Source organism: Amyelois transitella, chromosome 23 (genome assembly GCF_032362555.1).
Source record: "Amyelois transitella isolate CPQ chromosome 23, ilAmyTran1.1, whole genome shotgun sequence".
Lineage (NCBI taxonomy): Eukaryota > Metazoa > Arthropoda > Insecta > Lepidoptera > Pyralidae > Amyelois > Amyelois transitella.
In genome coordinates, this window is record NC_083526.1 from 4,952,808 (window position 1) to 4,979,387 (window position 26,580).

General features: G+C 36.4%; 1 protein-coding gene across 1 annotated transcript; it reads right to left on the reverse strand.

Annotated features, from left to right (window-relative positions):
* Positions 1 to 5,748: 5,748 nt before the first annotated feature.
* On the reverse strand, positions 5,749 to 6,546 carry LOC106130713 (uncharacterized). The gene has a single exon (XM_013329616.1). The coding sequence runs from the start codon at positions 6,544 to 6,546 to the stop codon at positions 5,749 to 5,751; it is 798 nt and encodes a 265-aa protein (XP_013185070.1).
* Positions 6,547 to 26,580: the final 20,034 nt, after the last annotated feature.

Below are 26,580 nucleotides of genomic sequence, written 5' to 3' on the forward strand. Positions count from 1 at the left end.
TTAAGCCGTAGATAGCTCGAATTGCCCTTTTTTTTGTAAACTATAATAATACTTTTAATTCTCATGTGGCGCCATCTAGTATCGGGTAGTCAAAAAATAAATATCTAAACCACGGGAACTAAATCAATGGTGAAACGGTAAGTACTGGCGTTACTTCATTGTGTGTTATTCCTGCTAATCTTGAGCGATGCATTGTCGCCGATGCGGGGCGCGTCAAACTACCTACACAAAAAAAAATCTCAAAGATGTGGTGAAACGGTAAGTACTGGCGAAACTAAATCAATGAAAAAAAGAATTTCTAATAAATTGAAAATTTTGCCAGCGGCTACAATCGTGTTATTTCTTAAATTCTCATGAGGCGCCATCTCGTATCGGGTGGGAAAAAAAATAAATATCTAAACCACGGGAACTTAATCAAAAAACAAAGCATAATGAATTAAATCAATAAAATGCTTTTTTTTAAACATCTCATCATTATAAATATGATAATTAATTATTTATAGCTTTTTATATCGATTCAAAAATGACGAAGTTCCATACAAACTTGCACCCCCTATTTCATCCCCTTGGGATAGAATTTCAGGATAAAAAGTAGCCTATATTCTAATCCAGGTTAATAGCTATATCTGTGCCGAATTTCGTTCAAATCCGTTCGGTAGATTTTGCGTGATGCGCGTACAAACATACAGACAGACAGACGGACAGACAGACAGACAGACAAAAATTCTAAAAAAAATTGGTTTGGCTTCTATTGACCCTAAAAAGACCCCTTATAATTTTTTTTCTTAAATATCTTCAATGTACAGACAAAGTTCAGTTACAGTTTTATTATATGTATGTTAATGTTAAATGTTAATGTTAATGTTAAATATGTTAAATATGTTAAATGTTAATGTTAATGTTAATGTTAATATGTTAATGTTAATGTTAATGTTATATGTTATGTTATGTTATGTTATGTTATGTTATGTTATGTTATGTTGTGTTGTGTTATGTTATGTTATGTTATGTTATGTTATGTTATGTTATGTTATGTTATGTTATGTTATGTTATGTTATGTTATGTTATGTTATGTTATGTTATGTTATGTTATGTTATGTTATGTTATGTTATGTTATGTTATGTTATGTTATGTTATGTTATGTTATGTTATGTTATGTTATGTTATGTTATGTTATGTTATGTTATGTTATGTTATGTTATGTTATGTTATGTTATGTTATGTTATGTTATGTTATGTTATGTTATGTTATGTTATGTTATGTTATGTTATGTTATGTTATGTTATGTTATGTTATGTTATGTTATGTTATGTTATGTTATGTTATGTTATGTTATGTTATGTTATGTTATGTTATGTTATGTTATGTTATGTTATGTTATGTTATGTTATGTTATGTTATGTTATGTTATGTTATATGTTGTGTTAAAATATTAAGTATACAGTGCAGTGAGACTTTATTATTAAGTTGTGAGGGTAGAGTGTGACAATTACATATTGTGTTTGTGTTGCGATGTTAATGTACGCGTATCACTACTTATGTTTATAAATTAATGAATGTTCTCATGTAAGTGAATTTTGTTAATTCTTTATGAGAATAAATGCCTTTAAACCTAAAGGGTTTTGAAAAAATCTCTAAGTGAATCTATTTGTTTTAAGCCGTAGATAGCTCGAATGGCCCTTTTTTTGTAAACTATAATAATACTTTTAATTCTCATGTGGCGCCATCTAGTATCGGGTAGTCAAAAAATAAATATCTAAACCACGGGAACTAAATCAATGGTGAAACGGTAAGTACTGGCGTTACTACATTGTGTGTTATTCCTGCTAATCTTGAGCGAAGCATTGTCGCCGATGCGGGGCGCGTCAAACTACCTACATAAAAAAAAATCTTCTCAAAGATGTGGTGAAACGGTAAGTACTGGCGAAACTAAATCAATGAAAAAAAGAATTTCTAATAAATTGAAAATTTTGCCAGCGGCTACAATCGTGTTATTTCTTAAATTCTCATGAGGCGCCATCTCGTATCGGGTGGGAAAAAAAATAAATATCTAAACCACGGGAACTTAATCAAAAAACAAAGCATAATGAATTAAATCAATAAAATGCTATTTTTTTAATCATCTCATCATTATAAATATGATAATTAATTATTTATAGCTTTTTATATCGATTCAAAAATGACGAAGTTCCATACAAACTTGCACCCCCTATTTCATCCCCTTGGGATAGAATTTCAGGATAAAAAGTAGCCTATATTCTAATCCAGGTTAATAGCTATATCTGTGCCGAATTTCGTTCAAATCCGTTCGGTAGATTTTGCGTGATGCGCGTACAAACATACAGACAGACAGACGGACAGACAGACAGACAAAAATTCTAAAAAAAATTGTTTTGGCTTCTATTGACCCTAAAAAGACCCCTTATATTTTTTTTTCTTAAATATCTTCAATGTACAGACAAAGTTCAGTTACAGTTTTATTATATGTATGGATGTATGTATATTTTTATTTATTTTTATATTCAAATGAATTACGCGTAGGTATGAGGAGTAATCGCTATCGTCTCTAACTTAAGCCTTAAATCTGAGCTTGTATATCTCAAGTCTAAGTAATAAACATTATAATCATAGACTTGTATCAATTTTACAACAGATAGTTTTCATAACTCATTATTGCATTTTCACTACCCTTGAAAATATAAGGCATACATACATATAATCACGTCTATATCCCTTGCGGGGTAGACAGAGCCAACAGTCTTGAAAAGACTGATAGGCCACGATCAGCTATTTTGCTTTAAGTTAGAATTGAAATTCAAATAGTGACAGGTTGCTAGCCCATCGCCTAAAAGAAGAATCCCAAGTATATAAGCCTACCCCTTAGTCGCCTTTTACGACATCCATGGGAGAGAAATGGAGTGGTCCTATTCTTTTTTCTATTAGTGCCGGGAACCACACCGCACTAAAATATAAGGCACTCCGAAACTATACAGGATAAAACTGAAGAATTATTATTTTCAATATTTTATCACTGTGTATGTATTTGCCGTGTGGTTCCCGGCACCAATCAAAAAAAGAGTAGGACCACTCCATCTCACTCCCATGTATGTTGTAAAAGGCGACTAACGCTATAGGCTTATAAACTTGGGATTCTTCTTTTAGGCGATGAGCTTGCAACCTGTCACTATCTCAATTCTATTATTAAGCCAAACAGCTGAACGTGGCCTATCGGTATTTTCAAGACTGTTGACTCTGTCTATCCTACAAGGGATATAGACGTGATATAATGTATGTTATTGACTGTTGAATTAATTTTTCAGGAGCTGTTTAAGACGGCATTTATTATTAAAATGCATACTGTGAAACGTTCATTAATTTTTCTAAAGGTTCTTATTGAACCAACTTAATTTCAGTAGACTAGTAGCTGGAAATTGAATGCTTTATAGTAACATCGGTAGACAGATATTGTTTTAAATACTTAATTATTCTATTATATACATACGTATAGTCAGTCATGTCTACGGGTTGCTAGCCCCCCGCCTAAGAGAAGAATCCCAAGTTTATAAGCCTATCCCTTAGTCACATTATACGGCATCCGCGGGTAAGAGATGGAATGGCCCTCTCTATCCGGTATATTGGTGCCGGGAACCACACAGCAAATATGGTGTGGTATAATACCTACTTCTACTCCGGAGACGCCAAAACTCTGTTTTACGAAATATCCCTTATGTTTGTTCTGCCTCCCTATGGGTTATTTTAAGCAGATTCACAGTAAAGTTTATGACAATACTAGCAGCTTTGTTTACTTTAAGTATTTTTTTTTCATAAAATAGTTTTGAGTGCGGGCGATCTTTATCTTCCTGGTAGTAAGCAAGATGAGGCTTAAGTTGGTGCATACAAGCTCAAATAGTGATTCACTCTTCGTCTTTCTCGAATTTTGAATCTTTTATTTTTAATGCTCATCAACGCCTCATAAAGAACGTATGCGTCAAATTTCAACTTTCTACGTCAAAAAGTTTTGGCGGTAAGTTGTCTGTCAGTCACTTAGTAACGGAAGATAAGACTGATCATTTACGACTTATGATGATTGATTGAATTACATAAGTATAAAAAAAAGTATTGGTTCTATCAATGGATGCAACAATTTTAAGATAAATAACATACATACATACATACATACACATACATATATCCCTTGTGGGGTAGATAGAGCCAACAGTCTCGAAAAGACTGATAGGCCACGCTCAGCGATTTGGCTTAATGATAGAATTGAGATTCAAATAGTGACAGGTTGCTAGCCCATCGCCTAAAAAAAAGAATCCCAAGTTTGTAAGCCTATCCATTAGTCGCCTTTTACGACATCCATGAGAAAGAGATGGAGTGGTCCTATTCTTTTTTGTAGTGGTGCCGGGAACCACACGGCACGAAAGATAAATAAAACAGTTTGAAAATAGAATAACCCCAATCATTATCATCATGAAAGTCAGATTTTCTATTCAAGTTTGTGGTACGGTAGTCATTTTTTACGGGACCCGTCTGCGGTCAATATGGCAGAATATGTGTGGTGCTAACATGTTTTCACATTAAGGAAAACTGGACTATACCTTAAGCGTACTACTCTCTACTATAAAAGCGAATGGCCTAGTATGTGCGTCCGCTTTTCTTCAAAAGATAGCTTTTACCATACTCTTTTCATACGTCGTTATGAGCCATTGTATGGTGTTACGTCGGAATGTTTGATGCATTGTGAATAGGTGGTTTTATTATGTATTTTCTTTTGGTTAAGAAGCGAAATATAATTTTGTATCGTTCATAATAATCCTATTAATATGATAAATGCGAAAGTTTGAGAGTATGTCAGGATGTCAGTATGGATGTTTGTTACTCTTTCACGCAAAGTCTAAAAAATTTTAGGCTTCGTTTATAATTTTAGAAGATGATGTAAAATTTTAACCAAGCATGTATTTTTGGTATTTGAATAGTTTTGCAACCATGGCAACTTTTGATGGAGTAGTCGTTACCTATAGTTGCCATGCCATTATTTTTTCTTTTGCCTTACTCACCTTCAACGACATCTATACCAAGAAATACATGTATTTGTCCTTTTAAGTAATATTCCCTCGATAATATGATCAGGTTACTTTTAATAGTTGAGTACTTATATAGGTAATTGGAAAATAAAACGCTATTAATTTTTTCATTCTTTAATAATAATATTATTAATAAATAATGATATTATTATTATTAGTAACAATAACAATATGAAATAAGAATGATAACAGAACCATATTATGTCAATCCCATGGGTTTTAATGACAAACATAAAATCATATAAATATATGTAATAAACTTATACAAGTAGAGATTTATCATAATATATACATCATAAGTCTTCATATCTTACATAATACTTATAAAATAATATTAAAGCCAGTACTGGTTTTAAACCATAGATATTTTATGTCTAAAGTAAAAGTTACTTAAACACAATTATATATACATAGCATCTTAGGTATTTAAAAAGAAATATAATATACTACATACACTATAATGATAGTTACTCGGGACCTCTTACAAGGTGTACTAGAGAATAATCAATGACTATGAAATTGAGCTGAAATGGCATAGTACTTAACATAGATTCAGTCAAATAAATACAATCACTCACTCACGCACACATAAATAAAGACTCAGTCATTGGCCGAGAGAAATCGTCGTAAAGGGGACATATAACTAGGTCACAGCTCATTGAGGTTTCTGAGCTGAGTATGCTAAGCTCTGTGCCTCCATTGACCGTCCCCAGCCTCCTCCGTGACCGCTGCTGCTCCCCCCACTACTGTAACCACCTGAATCTCCCCCATATCCACTTGTACCACCGTAGTCGTGACTCGATGTGTGACTCGACGAATGATGAGGATGCGCAACCACTTCGTAAGTCACGTGTTTCTGTTGAGAGAGCAATTTCTTCAGTCCAATTATCGCAGACAGCACCAACGCCAATTTACCGATCAGCAACGCCTTTCCAGCAATCAAAGCGATCGCGCCAATCGCCAGCGGAAGAAGAGCCATCATTTTCAACGCCAACGCCGCGATCAAAGGCCCCAACATTTTGGCTGCCTTTTTCTTCTTCCCCCTACCTTCTTCCGTCCCATCATCAACAAACGAGGTCACTGTATCTTCCAAAGCACGACCGGCACTGGACACGGCATCGATCACATCCGAACCTTTCACTTCAACTCTTAAAGAATGCGTTTCGAAGTAACTCTTCAGCCTAGAGACAGGATCTAAGGATCTCGGCGCTCCAGTTTCGGCGGGAGCGTCGGTAGCTTTAACAACTGTGACGCCATCGGTGAGCGCGAAGGAATCCTTCTGTCCGAGCATCTTGTCGACGTAGGAGAAGAATTTGTATTTGAGGCACGAGGTCGAGTCTTTCCTGAGGCAGTCTCCGAGTCCTTCGAGATCATTGTCGGTGTGTGACGAGTCTTGGGCGGGAAGCGCGAGGCATACTGATGCGAACGCGAAAAGCGCGAGAGTCCGCCACATCGTGCTAAGATCGGGCATAAACTGTACGCCGGTCGGTGCGTCTGTCTCTTAAATAGCGTCTGCGCACCCCTCAAAGCTTGAAAAAACGTACCAAAATACTTGACTTTCTCAGTGAGTAAAAGTAAAGGTTTCATAATACGCGAGTGCTTGCGAAAGCTTCTTATGCGGTCATTGTAAAGGTCAGCTTGAGTAAGGTTACTTATTGTTTACGTTTTGGAGCTTTTGCGGTGTATAGATTCCGATTACTGTCCACAGTTTTTGAATTTTATAAATTTATTTTCAGTATACAAAATGTGTACCTTAAATGTAGTTTTTCGAATCGGCCTTTAGTCATTTTCGAAGAACATACATACAAATAAAATAGTTGCGTCGATATGAAAACGTACTAAATTTTTTTGAACAAAACTACTATATCATAACTTTGAGACTGAATACCCGAGCAAAATGTGGTTGTTACCTTAGTCATCCTGAACAAACAGGTTACTTGATTACGGGATAGCGAAACACGTTTGCAATTGAAAGTTAGAAAGCTTTAAAACAGGGGTTTTATGCTGTCACTGCAAGTGTCCATAGAATGCAACAATTCACGCTGTCTTAACATCATTTGTAAACTTAATGTTTTTAAAAGGAATGTTGAATTAAGAGCGATATTGTTTAAATATTTTCTAGACCCGAAACATAGGTAGATCTGATTCTATGAAAATTATTAAACGGCACATAATTAATTAAAATATTTCATAATGTCGATTGAACTTGCATTACTTATAATATTTAGTACATACTTAATATATTTCTTCGGAACGTTAGCTTACTAGGTACATGTTATTGCAAAAATAACATCTTTGGTTCAAGCTTAAACTTATGACTGATATTAAAAATCTGGAAAAATGTAAAGTAGTCTAATTGTTTAGTAATAAGGTATATAATCTTGGAATTCTTATTTTAGGCGATTGGCTAGCAACCTGTCACTATATGAATCTCAATTCTTTTATTAAGCCAAACAGCTCTGTCTACCCTATAATCTGTATACAAGGTATATACTTAGATGTGATTATTGTATGTATTTTGATCTGACCTTACACTTTTTCTTCTTATTTCTGGCGTTAATTCCTGTTACCTCCTCACTTCTCTGAAGAGGAGCCCGGGGTTCGCCTTTCTCCACGATGTAAGATCGGTAGAGTCAGGTTGTATACGAAGCGACTCCCAACTGACCTTCGCAGGGGAACTTGACCTATATTGGCTGAATGTGCTAGTTCCTCACGATGTCTTCTCTCAAAAATATCTGTCTTCGTAAGAGCATCGGTTTGAAAGACTTAGATCTGACCTTTCACTCGGACATCCACATCCAGTCACCTAAAAACATGGAATAATCAATTACTTAGATATTTGTGTTGTTAAATACTCTTAGTATAGGTGGTTGCTTAGCCTTTTAAAATTAAATGTAAGTTAATCCGAAAAAATTAAGTAACCTGAACTTGCTCTTGAACTTGGCCGCGTTGGACGCATTCCAAGTTTTTGTTGTATATTTTCGTCAGTATTACGTTTCTTTCACGTCTCGAAGATTAAGGTCTTATGATAAAAGCTTTACAGCTCTTTGTAAATTAAGTAGGTACATCGTTTTGATGGCTTCCTTGGTGCGTGAGCTATAGTTCAAATTGGATAAGAAAGAGATGTCAATTAATGTCGTTTCCCGGAATGCTCATTGCAAATTAACAGAAAGGATAAATTAATCTAAATTTTTGTTTAAAACTTATCATATGTGGTCCTATTGGCGCTTAAGAAAAGGACCACTCCTTCTGTTTCCCATGGATTTCGTTAGAGGGATAACCTAACAAACTTGGGATTCTTCATGTAGATGATGGGCTAGAAACCTGTCACTGTCTACATACATATATAGATATAATCACGTCTATATCCCTCGTGGGGTAGACAGAGCCAACAGGCAGTGACAGTTTGCTAGTCCATCACCCAAAAAAAGAATCCCATGTCTATAAGTTTTAGGACCTTTAGTCGCCTTTAGCCGGGAACTACACGGCACAGACACAACTTAGGGTAATCTTGACCTGAACTTTTACCAGGACGTCTCTCGTCATATGCTCATAAAATTTCATGAGAATCGGTCAAGCCGTTTCGAGGAGTACGGGATCGAACATTGTGACACGAGAATTTTATAGGTATATAAGATATATATCTGACACTGGCTCTGTTTCCTGTCAGATAAAAAGTCGTGTCATACTCACATCTATTGTTTCGTCGACATGAGGCTATGGGGTCATGGGTTCGATCCCCAGTAGGTCACACCTGATACTATTGACATGCGATATAATTGCTTGGTAACGTGTTTTGTGTCATCATTTTTTTCTTTGATGGAATAAGGAACATATACGTATATAATCACGTCTTATTCCCTTGCGGGGTAGACAGAGCCAATAGTCGCCAAGAGACTACAAGACCACGTTCAGCTGTTTGGAATTGAGATTCAAATAGTGACAGGTTGCTAGCCCATCGCATAAAAGAGGAGTCCTAAGAATATAAATAAGCCTATCCTTTAATGGCCATTTATGACAGCCATGGGAAAGAGATGGAGTGTTCCTGTTCTTTTTTCTATTGATGCCAGTAACCACACGGCACTATCACGGCGCTGGAATAAGGAAGATTTATTATGTTAAGTATTTTCAAACATGAAATATATCCCTAGCGGGGTAGACATAGAACCTTGAAAAGTCTGAATGGCCCCGTTCAGCTATTTGGCTCAAGGATGGAATTGAGTTTCAAATAGTGACAGGTTACTAACCCATCGCCTTAAAAAGAATCCCAAGTTTGTAAGCCTATCCCTTAGCCGCCTTTTACGACATCCATGGGAAAGAGATAGAGTGGTCCTATTCTTTTTTGTAATGCCGGTAATCACACGGCACCATTAGGTACTTCATGATCAAAAACCTATCAATTTGGAAAGCGCAACAACATTCAGGTTAGTCATTTGCGGATCCTCTTATTATAATGCATTACACGAGGGAACACAAACATTTAGAGGTTTCTCTTCAACGGTTTCGATTTTATTGGACACATCTTAGCTATTTCCGATGACAGGCTGCGAATAAGTAATGTGCTCGATGCTTTTGTTCGAGCGTCTGTGATTTCAATCAGAGATTCGCTGCGTTTAGTTTACTTGCAAAAAGCATGATGTTCAAATCCCATCGCGCTTAAGTAATGTTGAGAACTTACTTTGCCGTGCCGTGCCGTGTGGTTCTCGACACCAACAAAATAAAAAATGGGACCACACCTTCTTTTTCTCATGGATGTCGTAAAAGGCGACTAAGGGATAAGCTTATAAACTTGGGATTTTTCTTTAAGGCGACGGCGGCCAGCAACCTGTCACTGTTTGAAGCTCAATTCTATCATCAATCCATATAGCTTAACGTGGCCTATTAGTCTTTTTGAGACTATTGGCTCTGTCTACCCCGCAAGGGATGTAGATGTGACTATATGTATTTCTGTATAAAAGAACTTAGTTTGATGCTCTTATGATGAGGAAAACCTGCGCTTTCAGACACTGCATGTGTGACATTGATATAATTGGTGCCCGTCAAAGGACGGGGACCAATTATATCAATATCGCCACTTTTGGCGTGACTTCGCGCTTTCTGGCTGGAAGAATTCCCTCCGAGAGATAAGTCCGCCGTTGTGTATCTATGTTTTTGTAACTATGTTATGTAAAATAATGAATTTACAAACAAACTAAGACAAGCCATATAAAAAAAAAAATCAACAACTAGCCATTTCCGGTTTAAAACCACAGTTACACACAAAAATTGCGGTCAGATTTTAATCATTAAAATGGATCACGATGATGATACCATGACGTCAGTAACGAGAAACAGGCATTTGGCGGATGCTAAGTATTATACAATTTACAGACCGTAAACCAAGTCACATTAGCTGAGCTTTTTGAAGAGGCAATCACCTTTCACTTTTACGCTCGAGTTCAATGACACTTCATGATTTGTGATTACACATACAGTACTGGCTTTTGATAAGTCGTTATTGGAGAAGAGCCATCTGACATTGGTATGTTATGGTTCTGTGGAAAAAAAAATATATTAATAAGATAGAATATTGAACAAACCGCGCGGATAAGGTAAAAGAAGGTAATCTAACACTTAAGTACAGATCACATAATGATGGTGTTAAAAAGCCGATCAAATGCATTTTTATGAAATATACTGGGAATGATTCGAGATGAGAGCAGACAAATTTCTATAAAATGAATTGCAAATTTTCCTAAAGAAGCAACTTTAATGAGGATAAACAAAAATTTTGTATTTTACATAGTAGATACGAGTAACAAGTCAAGAAAAGTCATAAGCATTAGAGACAATAATCAAATTTCACTAGCACTGAGTTGGCAAATGATCACTAAAAAATTTAACCTGTTCGCAGTACCTTTTTTTGCCAAGAAAAAAGTTTTCGTTCATCACCATGATATCGCAAATTTGGGAATATTCCATTCAAAATGGCTGTACTACAATCTATTAGCCATGCTCTAGAATACCAACGACTGTGACAAAACATGGGCCCAAGTCGACCCAACGACATTATCACTCCCAGAACGAAAGAATTCGCCACATTTTTGAGATTCAAAAATAGATTTTATACTTACAATAGCGTATTGACAGCATTTACTTGGTTATACGTAAAATAACAATAAGTTTATTGAGAGATTTTAAAAGACTAAAGCTTTTATTTCTAACTAGCTTTCCCCCGCGACTCCGTCCGCGCGGATGTCGGTCTTCGCGTAGATGGTTTATTTCTCCATTTTATTTTCATACCGGTCAATTTAGCCCAAAAAATAGGAATGAAGCTACATTAATTCCCATCAAGCTGAAAATGAGTATAATTGTTTAAAACACAATCAAAAGCATTATTTCAAAATTCCCCATGATTCCGGTTTAAGGAAAAAAATTACCCAAGGTCAAAGGTAAGAAAATGGGATTTTCCCAATTTTCTTCAAAACGGTAAGTTTTATAGGAAAATTACCTCAGACATAGATTGTAGATCATAAAGATATCTATAAAAAGGAATCAATATTTTTTTTTCAATAAAGCTACCGTTTCTGAGATATTACGATGCAAAAAGTTGCAAGCGTCATAATATGCATAAGCACATCTCGTATATACTCTATGTAGCAGTAATATAAGTAAAAATATTGTTCTGTCGGTAATTTTAACTTGAATTCAAAATATAAAATATACATAAGTATAATGAAACCCAGTCCCTTCATTTATACTGTAGTGAAACCTTGAAACAACATCTGTCTCTCTGTTTAATTGTGTACGTGGCTAGGGTCGTATAGCTGCTTTATCTCAGAATGCTCAACACATGAAATACCGTTAGTCTTTAATAATAGTTGTCCTTGCGGGGATACCGTTGTCGGCTATGGACACCACGGCCTCTTATGCCCTAGGAGTGCCGGCCGTTTAGGGCGCCATGCCGCCCTAAATGATATAATCCTCCGTGCTCTTGCCACCATCCATGTTCCAGAACCATGTTCCATGTCCTAAGATGATTTTCTTCACTTAGGGTTATTCTATTTTTTTAAATAATAAATACGAAAGTTAGTCTTGAGTGCCACTGCGCAGTGAAAACACGTGTTTTTTCTAACCTATTTCAGACTTTTTCAAGTTTAATAATAAAAATGTTAAACAAACGCGCTAATAGTACACTACCTCAGAGGTGGCAAGGAAACGGATGCATATTATGACGCTTGCAACTTTTTGCATCGTTATATCACAGAAACGGTAGCTTTGTTGAAAAAAATTATTGATACCTTTTTTATAAATAACTTTATGATCTACAATTTATGTCTGAGGTAATTTTCCGATTTGAAAAACTTGCGATACACCCATTTTTTACCTTTGACCGTGAGTAATTTTTTTTCTTTAAACCGGAATCATGGGGAATTTTGAAATAATGCTTTTGATTGTGTTTTAAATAATTATACTCATTTTCAGCTTGATGGGAATTAATGTAGCTATGTAGTATTTTTTCATAGTAATTAGTAGCGGCCCGCTTGTGCAGCAAACGGTTCAAGCCAAAGCCGACTTTAGGCGCTACAGGTTACGGCGCTAAATCCACTGCGGGTAACGCAACGTGTGTTCGCGGTTCTACAGAACAACGTCTATGGATAAACTGAAAAATTAAAATTTTTTTTCTTCGTATTTTTTCGGGATAAAAAGTATCCTATTTTACGCCCAGGATAATAAGGTATAATTATACCAAGTTTCATCAAAATTGAACCGTTAGTTTTCACGTGATGCCTGAACATACAGACAGACAGACAAAAATTTTTTTAATCACATTTTTGTGTTTGGTATCGATCCAGTAACACCCCCTGCTATTTATTTTTTCAATATTTTCAATGTACAGAATTGACCTTTCTACAGATTTATTATATGTATAGATTCTAAATAGGCACTGGGCTACCTGCTTGTTATTATACCTGAATATTAATTTAATCGTTAAACTACAGATAGACCTGACCTAAGAGTCTGATGACTTTTGACTGTACCCACTAGATGTTGTAGATAATAATAACATACAAAGTTAAATTACTCACAACAAAGAAAGTTAATTCAGCGTCTCGCCTCATTACTTACTAATTGTTGCTTATGGTTAAAGCTAAGTTAAATTAAGGATCTTATACTAAATATACTTAATTTATGAGGTTCACACGATCTCAGAGTTAAAAAATTACGGAACCCCAACGAGGCTCATCTCCTCTATGAGAGAAAGTAAAATTTTACACAATGACTTGAGAACATTCGACAACAATTGATAAAATGATTGTGATTGCAGTGTGTCAGCCGTCTTTATCACTTGTGTTTATTTTATCAAAATGTTCTTAACTATATTTTTCTTCACTCGAAGAGTCTTTCATGTGAAGTGAAATAGACGTGCTATTATTATCGTAGTAGATAGGAGATTGCGTTTCTTTTACAGGTCTACTTGCTACGATGCCTGCATACTATCTATTGCTTGATCTGTCTTTTCAAGACTGTTGGCTCTGTATACCCCGTAAGGGATATAGATGTAACTATATGTATGTATGTCTTTTAAAATAGGCTTATTAGTTTAGGATACTCCTAATCTGACTCTTTGCTAGGACATCGTAATGGACCAAGATAACTTATTATGTTTGTCTAGGCTTTTCCCATCTAAATTTTCCTAATGCTCTTCATGTTGTCTATCTACCACATAAGGGATAAAGATAAGATACTCACTCGTATGTGTATGTTTACTATATAAAAATATGTATTCGGCATCCACTTTTTTAAACTCCTGTAAAATGTTACCACTGTCTTAAATGTTACATTTGTCTTACATAGTATTATGTTAAAACAGTTTAATACTACCTACTTACATGCTAATTAATATTCTTTTGTCATGTTATGCATCAAATTGTATAGACTATGCTAATGGTTTGTTCAAATATTTTAAAGACAGTGTTACAGTAAGCGCCGCTTTTTTTTTAATTTTTTTTTTCATATAAACATCATTAGCATGTCCTACTCACATACATGCTTATAGTATGTATCCCTTGCGGGGTAGACAGGGCCGATAGTCTGGAAAAGACTAAAAGGTCACGTTCAGCTGTATGACTTTATGATGGAATTGAGATTCAAATAGTGACAGGTTGCTAGCCCATCCCCTAAAAAAAGAATCCCAAGTTTATAAGCATATCCCTTAGTTGCCTATTACGACATCCATGGAAAAGCTATGTAGTGGTTTTATTCTAGAGTCGAAAACCACACAAGAGTTAAGAGTAATAAAACAATAATACGTGACGTCAATTAGTGATACCTTGTATCCAATTTTGAAAATAAATCTTTTCTATTATATTCTAATATAAGTACAAAGATTATAAATAAGTAATACAATAAAGTTTTGTAAAGCTTTCCTTGTCTTAATGTGACACAACCTAACATTTCGGTCACGTTCGTATCGAGCAAGTTCGGGGTTCAAACAGGTTCTTCGTCTGGTAGTAGTCTGCTTTATAAGACGTGTTATCTCACAAGTATAACATTTCATAATAGGCTTGATTTACTTCTCACTCAGTAAAGGTTACTTGCCAGTTTATTTATGAATGAAACATGCTTATACCTGCAGCTTTGCACGCGTGAAATTAGCGCCACCTGCGAAAAAAACATGAATTTATCGACACCTATTTTTATTTGACGTCCACTAATGTTGGGAAACCAAGTGATATGATTATTATTAAACTAGCTTTCCCCGCGACTCCGTCCGCGCGGATGTCGGTCTTCGCGTAGATGGTTTATTTCTCCATTTTATTTTCAGTCCGGTCAATTTAGACCAAAAAATAGGAATGAAGCTACATTAATTCCCATCAAGCTGAAAATGAGTATAATTGTTTAAAACACAATCAAAAGCATTATTTCAAAATTCCCCATGATTCCGGTTTAAGGAAAAAAATTACCCAAGGTCAAAGGTAAGAAAATGGGATTTTCACGATTTTCTTCAAAACGGTAAGTTTTATAGGAAAATTACCTCAGACATAGATTGTAGATCATAAAGATATCTATAAAAAGGAATCAATATTTTTTTTCAATAAAGCTACCGTTTCTGAGATATAAAGATGCAAAAAGTTGCAAGCGTCATAATATGCATAAGCACGTCTCGTATATACTCTATGTAGCAGTAATATAAGTAAAAATATTGTTCTGTCGGTAATTTTAACTTGAATTCAAAATATAAAATATACATAAGTATAATGAAACCCAGTCCCTTCATTTATACTGTAGTGAAACCTTGAGACAACATCTGTCTCTCTGTTTAATTGCGTACGTGGCTAGGGTCGTATAGCTGCTTTATCTCAGAATGCTCAACACATGAAATACCGTTAGTCTTTAATAATAGTTGTCCTTGCGGGGATATCGTTGTCGGCTATGGACACCACGGCCTCTCATGCCCTAGGAGTGCCGGCCGTTTAGGGCGCCATGCCGCCCTAAATGATATAATCCTCCTAGAACCAAACGGTCAGGCTCGGGATGATGCCAAGAGACCGGATAGTATGACTTTGGTACCCTGGAGATTGGGGCGGCCTTTGGTGTGGGATGCTTCTTGTGTCGACACACTTGCGCCGTCTCATCTTCAGGTTACTAAATCTAAGGCCGTTCTGCTTCAAATGAGGCAAAAAACCTCAAAAGGCGCAAATATGTAGTTATCGGGATCAAAGTTTACATCAGATGGCAAGTGTGATAGTGATATTGAAAGGAGAGTGAACGCGGGGAACATGGTGAATGGAGCTTTGCATGCCTTTATGAGCAGTCAGAAACTATCCAAAAAGGCTCGACTGGCTGTGCACAGGGGCGTGTTGGTCCCGACATTAATGTATGGGAGTGAAAGTTGGGTATGGCAAAAGAAGCACGAAAGCAGAATAAATGCAGTGGAAATGAGAGCGTTAAGGAGTATGTTGGGTGTGAAATTGAGTGACCGGATAAGGAACAGTGTGATAAGGGAATGTTGTGATGTGAAAGAAGATGTAGTTACAGGAATAGAAAAGGGTATGTTGAGATGGTTCGGTCATGTGGAGAGGATGAATGAAAACAGGTTGACTAAGCAGATATTCATGGAGAGTGTGGAGGGAAAGGTCGGGGTGGGAAGACCTAGACGAACATATCTTGATCAAATTAAGGACGTCCTGGTAAAGGGTCAGGTCAAAAGTACCCGAAACCGCCGAGCTTGCATGAAGAGAGTTATGAATGTAGATGAAGCAAAGGAAGTATGCAGGGATCGTGGCAAGTGGAAAGAGGTAGTCTCTGCCTACCCCTCCGGGAAAGAGGCGTGATTTTATGTATGTATGTAGTTATCGGTAATATCTATACTTTTGAACCTTTTGGGGTAGAAACTCTGGGACCGGGGGGCCTATCTGCCCATCAGCTTTTCCGACAATTGTCGAAAAAGCTAATTGAGGTATATCTTGACCGGAGGGCTGGAAATTATCTGGCAATCAGCATTGCTATTCGAATTGGCAATGCTGCCAGCCTTCTGGGCACATTCCCGCATGTTGATGCTATGCAAGGACTGTACAATTTATAAATTAAATTTTAGTTTGTAGTCATCTTTTTTCTTTCTTTTTATAAGTAGCTTTAGTTTTAATTTGATTATTGCATTGAATTTGATAATTGTAACCTCTATTATTGTCCTAAGATGATTTTCTTCACTTAGGGTTATTCTATTTTTTTTTTAAATAATAAATACGAAAGTTAGTCTTGAGTGCCACTGCGTAGTGAAAACACGTGTTTATTCTAACCTACATATTTCAGACTTTTTCAAGTTTAATAATAAAAATGTAAAAAAAAAACGCGCTAATAGTACACTACCTCAGAGGTGGCAAGGAAACGGATGCATATTATGACGCTTGCAACTTTTTGCATCGTTATATCACAAAAACGGTAGCTTTGTTGAAAAAAATTATTGATACCTTTTTTATAGATAACTTTATGATCTACAATTTATGTCTGAGGTAATTTTCCGATTTGAAAAACTTACCGTTTTAAAGAAAATTGCGATACACCCATTTTCTACCTTTGACCGTGAGTAAATTTTTTTCCTTAAACCGGAATCATGGGGAATTTTGAAATAATGCTTTTGATTGTGTTTTAAATAATTATACTCATTTTCAGCTTGATGGGAATTAATGTAGCTATGTAGTATTTTTTTCATAGTAATTAGTAGCGGCCCGCTTGTGCAGCAAACGGTTCAAGCCAAAGCCGACTTTAGGCGCTACAGGTTACGGCGCTAAATCCACTGCGGGTAACGCAACGTGTGTTCGCGGTTCTACAGAACAACGTCTATGGATAAACTGAAAAATTAAGATTTTTTTTTCTTTGTATTTTTTCGGGATAAAAAGTATCCTATTTTACGCCCAGGATAATAAGGTATAATTATACCAAGTTTCATCAAAATCGAACCGTTAGTTTTCACGTGATGCCTGAACATACAGACAGACAGACAAAAATTTTTTTAATCACATTTTTGTGTTTGGTATCGATCCAGTAACACCCCCTGCTATTTATTTTTTCAATATTTTCAATGTACAGAATTGACCTTTCTACAGATTTATTATATGTATAGATGATATGAAGTATCCTATAATAATTAATAAAAATTTTGAATTTGCATTACAACTAAGGAAATGAATGGGTGGGTATACCCTGTAATGTGATGAATAGATAAACTTTACACGAATTTATGTCTTTGCCATACTTAGTGTATGTAAGGCGTCAAATTCAAGACTTGCTAATGACCGTTTCTTCGTTGTGTGAAATATCTTGTCTATGTTAGCGACCTGTCACTATTTGCAACTCAAATCTATCATTTAGCAGCTGAACGAGGCCTTTCAACACTGTTGGCTCTGTCTACCCCGCAACGCAACGTGACTCTATTTATGTATGTATGTGTTAATTGAAACATTTATTTATTTATTTATTTATGTACACAAAATTATATACAGGAGCATTTATTACAATAATTCTAGTACAAAGGTGCTACTTATTTCACAAGAAATCTCTTCCAGTAGACCCATGAGAGGAAAGATGAATTTTAGAGCGGTACTTAGAAACAGTAATTAAAAATGCTATAAATACAAAATGATTAAAATTTAAGTTTCACTTCTATCATTCGGCATGACGAATGGTGAGTTATGAGTTTTTGTGAGTCGAAATAATTGGTTACGATGTGTAACATCTTGCCTCTCACTTTACTGCATATTTATCTGAAGGTGATTTCGTGAGGAACGGTTAGTTCAGTCTTCTTCCTTATTATGTAAATCCTGGTGGCATCCTCACGTCTCTAATGAGTTACCCGAGGTGCATCTACAACCATAATCCTGGATTGTCAATCTCTGGTCTCACGAAATGATTCCCGTTTAAAATCCCCTACCTTTGCAGTGGAATCTTACCAACATTGTATTGTGTTTAGTTACATATCTACCTTACTACTACTACCTGCAACTTACCTAAACACACGATATTCTTTATCACTGTAATATCATCGGATATCACTATCATAGGTACATCGGTCGTAGTAGGATTTGAACCTGTACCAACCTATGAAACGAACTTGTTTTATTCGGGCACCGTAACGGTTATACCTCGACGCTCTTAGGTACGGGATTTATATAAGTATAGTCTCGGGCAAAATCTAGTTTTACAACTAACCTTTCTTCTCCAAAGAGATTTAATTAAACTAATGAGTAAATCTAACCAGTTGAATGTTGTCCTTGAGTCTTTTCGAGACTATTGGTCCTTCAGATATGATCCACATCAGATATGATATAATTATATGTATACATGTACCAACAGGTGCTTGTTAAATGTTAATTGACCGTCGTTTGTTATTCGGCTCATGTAAATTGTAATGCGTCTCAGCACATTACCCTTGCCTTCCACTCCACAGTGTTTTATTACATTAATTGCATTAATAATAATAAAAGCCCTCCACTTTCTTTGACTTTCACAAAGGTTGCAGTGTTAGAAATAATGCATCTCATGTAAGAACAGACACATCTTTATATTTTGGCAGAAGATCTGAAGAAAAAAAAAAGAGAAGCAGATAATCTGAAGAGCCTAACTACAAATGTACTACTGCAATACTGCCCTTAGAAAACTCCAACATTCAAGCAACCGGATATGTAACCAATATCCGACTAGATTCCCCTGCAAACGTTATTACTGCCAGAAGAAAGTCTTAGCCTAATCCCCGATGGTCTTATTAACGTGCTTAAAACGTTTCAACTCATTCGTTTCTCAGTTCTTTCCTAGTTTTGAATTTACAAAACGTAACTTCGCCAAGTTAATTCTTTGTTTCCACGTTTCATGTTCTCAGAAACTTATGGGATACCCACTTACGTTTTCAAGATCATCATTGTCAAATCTCAAAAAAAAAACAGATATCATCTGACATCATCAGGCGTTTCCCAACTTCGTGCTAAAACGTGTGAACTTTTGGATTCACTTTCTTTTTCAACAATCGCTTTAATCTGCGTTCGAGTGAATGTTAGAATTTCTCTTATAATTGCGATTATGATCTATGTGGTAATTGGTTCAAGACCATGGTTTTTTGAAGTTAATTGTTTCAAATTGTTGTTCTTTACATAGATAAGAGTATCTTGTCCGTGGAGTGTAGCATTCTCTCAACTTCTTTCTGACTTTTAATGTTATCCAATGATATGACTGAAGTTCTGAGTTTCTTTTGGCGAATTCTTGGGCTGACAAGTTACCTGAATTAAAAAACGTGATGCAAGGTACTCGCTATGGCCATTGTATGAATTTGTGATCATATGTTTATTAGTTTGTATTTCTAGAATAACACGTGTAACAACCAACAATCCTGGATTTTGAAGGTTAGTTGGTAAGTCGGAACCTCCTCTTCAAAGAAGTGAGTACATAACCACAGTTGCACCAACCAAGAGTAAATGGCAGTTTAAGAGGGTCTACCTTGTTGGCGACGTGGCTAAGAGCAGTTCTCTGGAAAAAAACCTTGGTCAAGTTCGTTTCGACAAGAGTGCAGATCTTAATAATTACTACATACATAAAATCACGCCTCTTTCCCGGAGAGGTAGGCAGAGACTACCTCTTTCCACTTGCCACGATCTCTGCATACTTCCTTCGCTTCATCCACATTCATAACTCTCTTCATGCAAGATCGGCGGTATCGGGTACTTTTGACCTGACCCTTTATCAGGACGTCCTTAATTTGATCAAGATACGTTCGTCTAGATCTTCCCACTCCGACCTTTCCCTCCACACCCTCCTTGTATATCTGCTTAGTCAACCTGTTTTTATTCATCCTCTCCAAGAGCAGTTCTCTGGAAAAAACCTTGGTCAGGTTCGTTTCGACAAGAGTTCAGATCTTAAAAATTATTAGTTTTAAAATAAGGACTATACCATTGTTTTTGAACCAATACACTTCACTATCCAGGTTACCTGCATTCCCATCTTGGTTTCCATCTTGCTATACTATCTCATCAGACAATGTGAACTCGATCATTGACTCCCAGACTGTACAAAGGCAGTTTTTTTATAATATTACGGGACCATAAATTATGATCGCTTGGCATGCAATTTTCGCTCAATGAATTGATAGGTGCCAAATCAATAAGTACTGCACGCTTTTGTGTCATTTTTAAAACCAGACGTTTTACGAACGAATTTAAATCCTGGCTCATGACGTGCTTAGTTCAGTCATTCCTTAATAACATTTATGAGTACTTAAAGGGCAACGTCATGTTCTATAAACATTTGAAAGGAACATGGCCGATAAACTAGAATTAACTTATTCACAGGATTCTAACGGCAGCAAAAATAAGTGATAGTTTTGAGAAGACTGGACGGAAGAGGCTGATACAATATTTGTGGAAATTAAACGAAACACTTATTCAGGTAAAGCTTTCCTACGTAAGATTACCTCAACTTTTACACACATACATACATATGGTCACGTCTATATCCCTTGCGGGGTAGACAGAGCCAACGGTCTTGAAAAGACTGAATGGCCACGTTCAGCTATTTGGCTTAATGATAGAATTGAGATTCAAATAGTGACAGGTTGAAAGCCCATCGCCTAAAAAAGAATCCCAAGTTTGTAAGCCTATGCCTTAGTCGCCTTTTACGACATCCATGGGAAAGAGATGGAGTGTGCCTATTCTTTTTTGTATTGGTGCCGGGAACCACACGGCACCAACAAACCTCAACTTTTAATAAGCTTTTAATTAATAGCTTTTAATAAGTTTCAAAAAAAGAAGACTCAACCCACCTCTACTATAATAAAAATCTACATGTCTTTTGTTTTTATCACATATCACATTACGATCTCGTGATATACCAACGTGCATGCAATTGCTTAGAAAGTAACGGACAGGCTCTTACCTCAAAACATAGAAAACATGACTACATCGGCTATTACCAATGATAACCATTTGATTGGCGGCTGTTTCTTGAAGATGTCATTTAGATTCTGTTCTATCTCGGAGAGCTCATGATGGATGTACAGGAAGCGAGGAAAAGACTTGCGCAAAGAAAGATCCGGTGATAATGAGAATTTCTTTTGTAGGCTATCAACAAGTAAGTTTAAAGTAAAGTAAATTTACTACAGGTGACTTATAAATCCTTTAGAACAAGTCTCCAATTTTAACAACTACATACATACATATGATCACGTCTATTTACCCAGCGGGGTAGACAGAGCCACCAGTCTTGAAAAGACTGATAGGCCACGCTCAGCTATTTGGCTTAGTGACAAATTTGAGATTCAAATAGTGACCAGTTGCAAGCCCATCGACTAAAAGATGAATCCCAAGTTTATAAGCGATAGGCTTAGTCTTAGTCACCTTTTACGACATCCGTGGGAAAGAGATGGAGTGGCTCTATTCTTTTTTTTATTGGTGCCGGGAACCACACGGAATTTTAACAACTACTTAACACTAATACACATTGGTGTCAAATTGCCAAAGCGGATAGCAAATTACAGGCGAATTCATAAGAAATGGAATTTAATAACTTATAATTAGTAACGTCTTACTAAAAATGCTCCAATATTCATCACTCCACGGGTTTACTTTGAGAGATTTTGTATTGAAATAAGTAGCATTTTAGTACTATAAATAAATAAATAAATGAAACAAAATGTCGGCTTATCGGTTTTTGGTCGGACTTGTCGAAAAAGCAATCCTATTGTACATTAGATTAGGTGTAATAAAGTTTAAATAAATAAATTTCTTTCAGTCAAACTTGGGCAATATCAAACTACATACATATAATCACATCTATATCCCTTACGGGGTAGACCAAGGCAATAGCCATACATATGGTCACGTCTATATCCATTGCGGGGTAGACAGAGCCAACAGTCTTCAAAAGACTGATTAAAAAGTAATTTAGAAGAATAATACATACATCCTCAACCTACCAATTTTCAAAGAATAATCATCTTCTCATTACCACGTGTCAAAGCGTGACCCAGACACCGTGACCGTGACAATGTGGCGGAAAAAAGTTTCACATGCTGACTGAATGATAATGTGACTTTACTTGTACACTCGACTCACATAGCTCGTGTAAAGCAGGTTATAATGTTGTAGTGATGGGCCATGGAGATATCGATACGCTTTATCGATAAATTTATTTTTCGTCTTGGTGTTAGCTTCGATTACATCCTCATCTCTCTGAAGAGAAATATACATACATATACATACATACATACATAAAATCACGCCTCTTTCCCGGAGGGGTAGGCAGAGACTATCTCTTTCCACTTGCCACGATCTCTGCATACATATAATCACGACTATATCCATTGCGGAGTAGACAGAGCCAACAGTATTAAAAAAACTGATAGGCAAGGTTCAGCAGTTCGGCTTGATGATAGAATTGAGTTTAAAATAGTGACAGGTTGCTAGCATGTCGCCTAAAAGAAGAATACCAAGTTTATAAGCCTATCCCTTAATCGCCTCTTACGACATCCACGGGGAAAGAGATGGAGTGGTCCTATTCTTTTTTATATTGGTGCCGGGAACTACACGGCTTGCGGTATGCTCTTCACAATAATTCTTTGTCTGGAGAGGAGCCCGGTACATCATTTTGACTATGAACTTGTATTGGGTGAGTCAGTTTTTTAATTGAAGCGACTCCAGTCTAACCCCCGCTACTTTCAGAGGGGAACCTCATATATTAAGTAATGGTTATACAATTCCAGTTGCCTGAATGTGTAGATTTCCTAACTATATTTTCCCACGCCGTAAAAGTATATCGGTTAGTACTCAAACTAATGTAGGTACATTTAAATAGAGTTATAAATGCATAGTCGAAGTAGGATTTGAATTTCCTGTCTCCATTCGAGGCAAGATGGTTTGATCTTCTTTTGAAATCTTTCGTCGACAGAACAGTAAATACGGAATATATATTAAGAGCATAAAATCAGTCTCGTGAACGAATTATGCATGGGTTAAAATTTAAGTCACGTTAGCAAGTAATCGAATACTCGTATCAAAATTAAATGGAGATTCCCGTTCGGAATGCATAAAAAAAGTATAAAGTTACATACATACATATAGTCACGTATTTATCCCTTGCAGGGTAGACAGAGCCAAAGAGACTAAGACGCCACGTTCAGCTGTACGGCTTTATGATGGAATTGAGATTCAAATAGTGATGGGTTGCTACCACATCTTAATCAATTATCGATACAATAAACGTCACCTCCACTTCCAAGTGCCGTGTGGTTCCCGGCACCAATACAAAAAAGAATAGGACCACCCCATCTCTTTCCCATGGATGTCGTAAAAGGCGACTAAGGGATAGGCTTATAAAATTGGGATTCTTTCTTAAGGCGACAGACTAGCAACCTGTCACTATTTGAATCTCAATTCTATCATTAAGCCAAATAGCTGAACGTGGCCATTCAGTCTTTTCAAAACTGTTGGCTCTGTCTACCCCGTAAGGGATATAGACGTGAACATATGTATGTATGCACTTCCACGACTACGTCCACTCTATCAAGAGCGTATCGATAATGATGAAGAAGGAACATCCCATCAGTAACATAATGCCCCTGAATGAGCTATATGTAATACGTAGGTATCACACGAATCGTGTCAGAGGGTGACTGGTGTGTGTAGATCATTGAAATATTATGTTTTCATATGATATACATATAGTTATACAGATATGTGTGTCTATCCAACGGGGTCGACAGAGCTAGTAGAAAGCGGAAATGAATCGGAATTGTATTAAGAGATCGGTCAGGTCGTTAGCCCATCGTCTAAAAGAATTCCAAGCCTGTCCCTTAGTCCCCTTTTATGGGACAGATTTGGAGTGGTCCTATTATAAAGTGCAGAAAACCACACGGCATAAATATATATAATACATACGTAATATATTCAGGTCTACGTACGTACATACTTCGTACTCAAACCTTTTGTAAATAAATACACGCCTCCTTCCCTGAGGGGTATGCAGAGAATAAATTATGCAAGCCAGTTAGAGTACACTAGACGTTTCATGTTAGATACGAAAAAAAGTGCACTTAAATACAGAACTCTCTATTGCGTAGTGGGTTAAAAACCACGTGGTCTGACAAGTGCAATGTATGAGCGTAGAATACTGGTTCAAGTGGTTTCTACTTCAACAAGGTCAGTGCCGCTAGTGCAGTTAAACTTGTGTACACTGAAGCGCAAATAAGTTTACACTTTCATACATATATATAATCACATCTATACCTCTTGCGGGGTAGACAGAACCAACAGTCTTGAAAAGACTGATAGGCAACGTTCAGTTATTTGGCTTTATGATAGAATTGAGATTCAAATAGTGACAGGTTGATAGCCCATCGCCAAAAAGAAGGATCCCAAGTTTATAAGCCTACCCCTTTGTCGCCTTTTACGACATCCATGGGAAAGAGATGGATTGGTCCTATTCATTTTTCTATTGGTGCCTGGAACCACACTTTCATTTATTTCAATTTATGTAAGATTTTAATTAAAAACGAGTATAGGTAAAGTTTGGAAGGGGAAGTTACAAATTAACCTATTTTGATCAAATTGGGGTAGTTGTAGTGGCAGGTCGAGACGGGCGACGTGGCGGGGTAGTTGTAATGGGTAATTGCGGATGAAGTAAAAGAAGAACGTGTGTGTGACGAATTCACTAACGTCACGTTATCAGCCAATCACAGTGAGAATATGACGCGCTCAACCAATAGCAGCGAAGAGTCTATTTCAACGTCACACGCCACTAGCCTATCAGAGCCCGTATACTAAATCGCGATAATAATAAATTGAAGGATTGGAGCACATATTAATCTCCGTCTCAACGTCATCGGAACATAAGTTATTACTTAACTAAGCTGCTCTAACGCCAGATATATGATGAAACCAATCAGTACTAGTTTGGGCAATAAATAGCAAAATTTCATAGTTGTTTTGACATGAAAAACGGACAAACAAACATACTTTTACATCAATAATATTAGTGTAGGTAGATACTTGCACTTTTAATTTTGACTCAAGTTAGGAAGATTGTACATCCATTCTTAAATCACGCCTCTTTCCTGGAGTCATAGGCAGAGACAACATCATTCCACTTTCAACGATACCTGCACACTTATGTACTTCGCTTTATTTACATTCATGGGAAGTTTCTTATGGAGGTAATATTTGAGTTTGGAATTTATTTCATTATGCATCTGAATGTACCAAGAGAAGACCGATGACTGAGCTAGAAATCTGCTCTCGGCGGTAATGACCGCTTCCGTCGAGGATATCCCACACTTGTGAAATCTGAATAAATGTAATGACAAGCTTTTCTATTAACTTAAGGTCGTAGCACATCAAATGCAGGTCAGAAGATGCGTAGTTTGCAAGCAGATCTGCACCAACTTACAATACAAGAGACTAATTAATTAATTGAAAAAAATAATAAAATTATCCCTTTGTGCACTCCTACTAGACCACATAAAGAACCTACACGCCACATTTCAAGCTTTTAGACCCATCGGTTTGAGCTGTGCATTGATATATCAGTCAGTCATCATCTTTCTTCTATGTTTATATATATATATAGTGCCGTGTAGATCCTGGCACCAATAGAAAAAAGAATAGATGTCGTAAAATTTGACTACTTAGGAATATGCTTATAAACTTTGGATTCATCTTTTAGGCGATAGGCTAACAACCTGTCACTATTTGAATCTCAATTCTATCACTAAGCCAAACAGCTGAACGTGGCCTTTCAGTCTTTTGACGACTGTTGGCTCTGTGTACCCCGCAAGAGATATAGACGTGATTATATGTTATGTTATGCTATATATAGATAGAAGGAACTACTTCAATTATTTCCATAAGACTGCTGAAAAACACAATAGAAATAAATTTAACAACGCCATCTACTAACGTCTGCGTGAAACTTTTCATATTCTTCAGAAGTGCTTTTCAAACTGTTTTACTTTACAGCAACCCGCACT

Excerpts from the sequence above, each read along its gene's own strand:
- LOC106130713 (XM_013329616.1), bottom strand. The coding sequence starts at position 6,546 with ATGTGGCGGACTCTCGCGCTTTTCGCGTTCGCATCAGTATGCCTCGCG.